The 7553-nt window shown below is 43.1% G+C and overlaps 1 protein-coding gene across 1 annotated transcript; it reads left to right on the top strand.

The window, feature by feature from the left end:
* The first annotated feature begins 3124 nt into the window (after nucleotides 1-3124).
* LOC140038591 (uncharacterized) lies at nucleotides 3125-7277 on the top strand. The gene is made up of 6 exons (XM_072083976.1): nucleotides 3125-4231; nucleotides 4345-4939; nucleotides 5258-5734; nucleotides 6031-6517; nucleotides 6632-7083; nucleotides 7147-7277. The coding sequence occupies exons 1-6, from the start codon at nucleotides 3125-3127 to the stop codon at nucleotides 7275-7277; spliced, it is 3249 nt and encodes a 1082-aa protein (XP_071940077.1).
* The last annotated feature ends 276 nt before the right edge of the window (nucleotides 7278-7553 follow it).

The raw sequence follows: 7553 nt of genomic DNA on the forward strand, positions 1-7553 counted from the left end.
TTGTCCTAGGGGCGATTTTGGAAAAGAAAAAAATCTTTGGGCCCTTTCTTTTGGGCATGGGCTGGACCGAAAAAGGGTTGGTTCTTTTCCTAGCTGGAAGGCCGCACAGGAGGTGACGGCTGAAGGGAGAGCCGCGGCACGTGGGAGTTAGACATGAGAATAGGAACTATTAGATTGCAGAAAACAAGCACTATTTTTCTTTAGCTTCACTTTGACTTTTCTTGCTAGTTTTTCATTGCTTTTCTCCGGACGAGGGGCCTGGACGGTTGTCAGAGACATCCGTCCCAGGCAGTTCACGACCTGGATGAGGCCTCAAAAATTTGTGCGGCTCAGATCACGTTTTGTAACTCGATTTTCACACCGTGTGGGACCCATAAAAATGTTGTTCTAATGTTACTCGCTGTTGTTCTATTGTTACACCTTGTACAGATGATGTTACACCATGTACAAATGGTATTACACCTTCCGGAGTGGTTGTTCTGACAACCGCTCCAGCCCCGCGTCCCTTTTCTCCACGCTTGTCAGGAGGAAGCAACTTTTCCTCTAGCTTTGACTTTTACTCCTTGTACCTTTTGAGTGGCTTTGCTCTACGGATGCTAGGAATAATAGAGAGATTCAATTGCTGTCTGTGACTCTCATTTGCGTTCTAATTGTTCGACGAATTGCGGATTCCTGAAATGCAGACTAAGGCCGTGACTTTTGCTGAAATTTCCCGTGGGCTTAGTTCATCAAATATGAACTAATTTCCTCATTCTAGTCAAGAAACGACGGATGCTTTGGGTTACTTAAAAATTGTGAGATCGATTTAATTTAATCTTTCCCTTTTATTTATTGGTATTCGTATATTTCTTGATTGCTATGCTTATGGTTATTCAATTAATTGATTGTCTTGGATCCGGATAATTAATTGATCTGGTAACCTATTGTCAATTAGGGCATTAAATCCGTAATTGTTTAATTGTCCTGAAATAATGACAACTGACACGATTAGTTTCATGTCAGGGGGATACGCGGGCTAACTTAAAATAACCCTGGTAGTGTGTTATTTGGTTAGAATAGGGCTCCTCTAATACGTAAAGCAATTGGAAAATTAAATCTTACGGGCGTACCTAAAATTATTCCCCAATTAGAGCAGTGATTAACGGGCGTACCTTAATCACCGACACAGTAAAGAGGGGTTGACTGTCATCGCTTGTTTGACAGTTATAACCTATTTATCAGTAAATAATTGGAATTGCCTTTGCATCAATGATCAATTAGGTGAACCATTGCTGAAATTATTTCTTGGCTAGATTCTTTAATTAATATTACTCCGATTTTAGTGAATTGCCATTTGACTTTTTAGTTGCCTACTTTATTTTATTTTTAATTGTTTCCTTGTTTTAATTGATTTAGGCCTTTAATTATTGTCGCTCTGAGTTCAGTGAATGGTGGTTTAATCTCTAGTTCGTTATTCATTTTTATTTTCTTATTTAAGTTATTTGATTGTCATCGTTCCTGCAAAATCACCCCCTGCGTTGCTTTGAATTTCTTAAGAGACAAATATACCCAGTCCCTGAGGATACGACCCTACTTGCCCTGTCTACAATAACCATCCCATTCGGGTATATCGGATTAAGCAAACTCTTCGGGAACAGGGTGAATCAAGTAACCCATTGCACACCTAGAATCCCTGCTCCAGTACTTGGAATTGGATTTTGGTCATTTTAACTGGCAATTAGGTTTAATTTTATTATTGTGCAGGTTTCGACACCCTGCCAATTTTTGGCGCCATTGCCGGGGACTGGCGTTATTATTTGTTTCTTTTTAAATTCATTTTTGTTCTAATTTTTTGGTATTTTTCTAGTGTATGCCTCGGTCTTCTCGTACAGGTGATTTGATTTTTGACCCTGAAGTAGAGAAGACTGCGCGTAGGACAAGAAAAGAGACCAGACAGCTCAGAGAGGAACACTCCAGTGCTACATTTCAGAGACCTGAGTCAGAAGTTGAACCAACAGATTCATTTGGTGACACTTCGAGTGACTCGGAGCAAGAAGAAATCCCCATGGCCAATGCACGAACATTAAGGAAGTTGGCTGCTCCTGATTTAAATCAGCAGCCTCTATGCATTACTTTCCCCACTTTAAATGATAACACTCCATTTGAGTTAAAATCTGGTCTGATTCATCTTTTACCCTCTCTTCATGGTTTACCAGGTGAAGAGCCGTATAAGTATCTGCAGGAGTTTGATGTCGTGTGCAATAGTATGAAGCCCCCGGGCATTACAGAAGAGCAGATAAAAATGAGGGCATTCCCCTTTTCCTTGAAGGATTCTGCAAAGGACTGGTTGTACTACCTACCGCCAGGTAGCATCACCACGTGGGACCAATTGAAGAAAAAGTTTTTAGATAAATATTTTCCTACATCCAGGGCTGCGAGTCTAAGGGAAGAAATTTGCGGGATCAAGCAGCACCCAGGGGAGTCACTCTATGAGTATTGGGAACGGTTCAAGAAGTTGTGCAGAATGTGCCCCCAACACCAAATAAGTGAGCAGTTGCTCATACAGTATTTTTATGAGGGGCTCCTTTTCAGAGACAGGAGCATAATTGATGCTGCAAGTGGAGGGGCACTGGTGAACAAAACCCCTCAGGAAGCACGGGAGTTAATAGAGGGGATGGCAGAGAATTCACAACAATTCAGTTCGAGAGAGGACATCGCAATACGTAAGGTGAATGAGGTAGAGACATCCTCTATCCAGCAGCAGCTAACTGAGTTGACCTCGTTTGTTAGGCAACTGGCTGTAGGAAATGCATCTCAGGCCAAGGTGTGTGGGATTTGCACTGGTATGGGTCACTCTGCAGACATGTGCCCAATGATTCAGGAAGAAACTGCAGAACAGGTGAACATGACTGGCCACGCGCCCGCGCCAAGAAAGCAGTACGACCCTTACTCAAGCACCTACAATCCCGGGTGGAGAGATCATCCCAACCTCAGTTATGGAGGAAATAGGCAGCCCAACTTTGCACCGAACAGGCAGTCTAATTTTGTTCCAAATAAGTAACCAGGGTACCAGCAGCAATACCAACCCCGACCACCTCCGCCCCCAAGCTCTGGTCCGTCTTTGGAGGAGATGATGAAACAAATGATGGCAACCATTACTCAAAATCAGCAAAGGACGGACTCCGAAATGCAGGACATAAGGAATCAGATAAGTCAAATGGCCATAACAATCAACCGTTTGGATTCCCAGAACCAAGGTAAATTGCCGTCTCAGCCTGAATTAAATCCGAAGAACGTGAGCGCAATGACCCTAAGGAGCGGGAAGGAAATTCAGGGGCATGAACCTGTGATCCCTAAGGATAAGGATGAGGAAAAGATCGAAAATGAGTTTGAGAGGGAGGACAGCAATGGTGCAGACCCAAAGGTACTTCCAGACCCAGTAATTACAGTTAAAACTAACCCGCCTCCTTTTCCTAACAGGTTGAAAAAATCGAAGAAGCAGGATAAGGAGAAGGAGATCTTGGAGGTTTTTCGCAAGGTTGAGATAAATATACCCCTGTTAGACGCAATCAAACAAGTACCAAAGTATGCCAAATTCCTAAGGGACTTGTGTGTCAACCGAAGGCGGTTGAGGGGAGATGAGAGGGTCATTGTTGGGGAGAATATGTCAGCGGTCCTGCAGAGAAAGCTTCCACCCAAGTGCGGGGACCCAAGTATGTTTACTATCCCCTGTAGGATAGGCAACACTGTGATTAGAAGGGCTATGTTGGATCTGGGAGTATCAATTAATGTCATGCCTAAATCTATCTATGCTTCTCTAAAACTAGGTCCATTAAAAGAAACTGGGATAATTATTCAATTAGCTGACCGAACCAATGCATATCCTGATGGATTGATTGAAGATGTGTTGGTAAAAGTTAATGATTTGGTGTTTCCAGCTGACTTTTATGTACTTAATATGGATGATGATCACTCATCCGATCCCTCACCTTTGTTATTAGGTAGACCCTTTATGAGTACAGCACAAACAAAAATTGATGTTAATAAGGGTACCTTGTCCATGGAATTTGATGGGAAAATTGTGCACTTTAATATCTTTGATACTATGAAATATCCCTCAAACTCCAACTGTAGCTCAGTTTTCTCTGTGAGTGCTATTGACCCTGCGGTGCAGGAAGTATTTGAAACTGTTGGCAGGGATGAGTTGGAGGTAGCTTTGACCAAGCACCTCGAGTTGGAGACAACTCCTGAGGTGGAGTGGAGTGGAGTGAAAATTTAAAATGCACAATAGGAGCATTACACTCATTGCCAACCTCCACAAAAAGGTACGAAGTTTCACCTATATTCATTCCCGAACCTCACCAGAGGGTATTGCCATCGGTGGTGCAGGCGCCTGTTTTGGAGTTGAAGCCCTTACCAGAGCACCTGAAATATGCATATCTGGGTGACAATAAGATACTCCCGGTGATTATCTCATCGGCACTGTCAAAAATCCAGGAGGAGAAACTGATCCAGGTCCTTAGAGAGCATAAAGAGGCGATAGGTTGGACAATCGCAGACATTAAGGGGATCAGCCCGGTTATCTATATGCACCGGATTAGACTGGAAGAGGATGCTAAACCTGTTCGGCAGGCTCAAAGGAGGCTCAACCCCCTAATGATGGAAGTTGTAAAGAAAGAAATTTTAAAATTGCTAGATGTGGGGATCATTTTTGCAATATCAGATAGCCCTTGGGTGAGTCCGGTCCAGGTAGTCCCAAAGAAGGCAGGAGTGACGGTAGAGGCCAACCAAACGGGTGAACTCGTGCCAGTGCGCAAACCCACTGGATGGAGGCAGTGTATTGACTACCGTAGGTTAAACGCCGTCACCAAAAAGGATCATTTTCCTCTCCCTTTCATTGACCAAATGGTTGAACGGTTGGCTTGTAGAGCTTATTATTGCTTTTTGGATGGATTTTCAGGTTATTTTCAGATAGCAATTGCACCAGAGGATCAAGAGAAGACAACCTTCACGTGCCCGTTCGGGACCTTCGCCTATAGACGAATGCCATTCGGGTTGTGCAATGCACCTGCAACATTCCAGAGGTGTATGGTAAGTATTTTTTCTGAGTATGTGGAGAAAATAATTGAAGTTTTCATGGATGATTTCAGTGTGTATGGTGATAGTTTTGATACATGTCTAGATAATCTGAAATTGATCCTGATAAGGTGTATAGAGACTAATCTTGTGCTCAATTGGGAAAAATGTCATTTTATGGTTGACCACGGGATAATCTTAGGTCATGTTGTGTTGTCTAAGGGTATTGAAGTTGACAGGACGAAAATAGATATTATATCTGCTTTGCCTTATCCCGTGAGTGTGCGGGAGGTACGCTCTTTCCTTGGACATGCAGGTTTCTATCGGAGGTTCATCAAGGATTTTTCAAAAATTGGGGCCCCGTTGTTCCAACTCTTACAAAAGGAGGTAACCTTCGAATTCAATGACAAATGTGAGAAAGCCTTCGACAAGTTGAAAGAGTTGTTGACCTCACCCCCAATCATCCAGCTCCCTGACTGGAGTCTACCATTTGAGATCATGTGTGATGCCAGTGATCATTCTGTAGGGGCTGTGCTGGGGCAAAGAATGGGAAAGGCAGCCCACGTCATCTACTATGCGTCCCGAGCATTGAATGGAGCTCAACTGAATTACTCCACTACTGAGAAGGAGCTCCTAGCAGTAATTTTTGCTTTAGAAAAATTCAGATCATATTTGCTAGGTGCTAAAGTAATTGTATTTTCTGACCACACAGCATTAAGGTATCTAATGACCAAGAAAGATGCCAAACCGAGACTCATCAGGTGGATATTGCTACTACAGGAATTTGACTTAGAGATTAGGGATAAAAAGGCTCAGAGAATCTAGTAGCAGACCATTTGAGTCGCATACCAGTTGGGGAGGAGAGCGAGCCGTTGAAAGATGCATTCCCTGAATAGCATTTATTTTCCTTAAATTCTCAATTGCCTTGGTATGCTGATTTAGTCAATTATCTAGTAACGGGTAATTTTCCTGCAGGTTGGCCAAAATCAAAGAGAGATAAATTGAAGAGCGACGCCAAGTACTTCATCTGGGATGATCCGTACCTGTGGAAGAGATGTGCAGATCAAGTGATGAGGAGATGTGTAAGTGAAGTTGAATTTCAATCGATTTTAGCTTTCTGTCATACTTTTGCCTGTGGAGGTCATTTTGGACCCAAGAGAACTGCTCATAAGGTTTTAGAAAGTGGATTTTATTGGCCTTCGTTGTTTAATGATGCCTATGTGTTCTGTAAGTCATGTGATCGCTGTCAAAGGGTAGGTAATATAGCCCGTAGAAATCATATGCCCCAAGTCCCGTTGATTTTTGTTGAAATTTTTGATGTCTGGGGTATAGATTTCATGGGGCCTTTTCCTACTTCCTTTGGTTTTATATATATTTTGCTGGCAATTGATTATGTGTCTAAATGGGTGGAAGCTAAGGCCACTAGGACTAATGACTCGAAAGTAGTTGCAGATTTTATCAGGTCTAATATTTTTGTGCGATTTGGAATGCCAAGAGCTATTGTCAGTGATAGGGGAACACACTTCTGCAACAAAACCATAGCTGCGTTGTTTTACAAGTATGGTGTATTCCACAGGGTTTCAACGTCGTACCACCCTCAGACCAATGGTCAAGCGGAGGTATCGAACCGGGAAATCAAATCCATCTTGGAGAAAATAGTGCGCCCCGATAGGAAAGATTGGAGTCAACGGTTGGAAGATGCACTCTGGACCTATCGGACGGCGTACAAGACTCCAATAGGGATGTCGCCGTACAGGTTGGTATTTGGGAAGTCGTGCCATTTTCCAGTGGAGTTCAAGCACAAGGCTTTTTGGGTGATTAAGCAATGTAACATGAACTTGGAAGAGGCCGGTGCCCAACGAAAGTTGGATTTGCAAGAGTTGGAAGAGATCCGAAACGAAGCGTATGAAAACGCTTTAATTTATAAGGAGAGAAGCCGGGCATTTCATGATCAGCAAATTTCTAGAAAAACCTTTGAAGTTGGTCAGAAGGTCCTCTTGTACCAATCCAGGCTCAAGCTATTTCCAGGTAAGCTACGTTCCCGTTGGATTGGACCTTTTATTGTTACTCATGTTTTTCCCTATGGTGCAGTTGAAATCCAAAGTGCTAAATCAGACAACAAGTTTGTGGTGAATGGACATCGCCTCAAGCATTATTACGAGGGTTTCTTAAGTGGAGAGGAGGAGACAATAAGTTTAGACGCACCACCGTGTCCTAATTAGCGACACCGTACCATGTCTAGCCAAAGACATTAAAGAAAGGCGCTCATTGGGAGACAACCCAATCTCTTTTACTTGTTTGTTTGGCTTTGTGTGATAATCTCACTGTGTTTTCCTTGAGTTTGATTGGTTTCGGGCTTGAAATTTTCGTTTTTGGTGAGTTGTAGGTGTCTATCTGACTCGGCGCGCCCGCGTCATCTGGCAGAAAGCTCACGGTCAGAGAGCTATCCTGCCCTCATGACGTGCCCGCGTCATGACGAACAGAGAGCTCACGGTCAG

The sequence above is a fragment of the Coffea arabica genome, chromosome 3e (genome assembly GCF_036785885.1).
Source record: "Coffea arabica cultivar ET-39 chromosome 3e, Coffea Arabica ET-39 HiFi, whole genome shotgun sequence".
NCBI classification, from domain to species: Eukaryota; Viridiplantae; Streptophyta; class Magnoliopsida; order Gentianales; family Rubiaceae; genus Coffea; species Coffea arabica.

Excerpts from the sequence above, each read along its gene's own strand:
- LOC140038591 (XM_072083976.1), top strand. The coding sequence starts at position 3,125 with ATGGCAACCATTACTCAAAATCAGCAAAGGACGGACTCCGAAATGCAG. Across the intron at positions 4,940-5,257 it reads CTTTTTGGATGGATTTTCAG|GTCATGTTGTGTTGTCTAAG; the intron begins GTTATTTTCAGA and ends GGATAATCTTAG. Across the intron at positions 6,518-6,631 it reads GTAGTTGCAGATTTTATCAG|GGTTTCAACGTCGTACCACC; the intron begins GTCTAATATTTT and ends TGTATTCCACAG.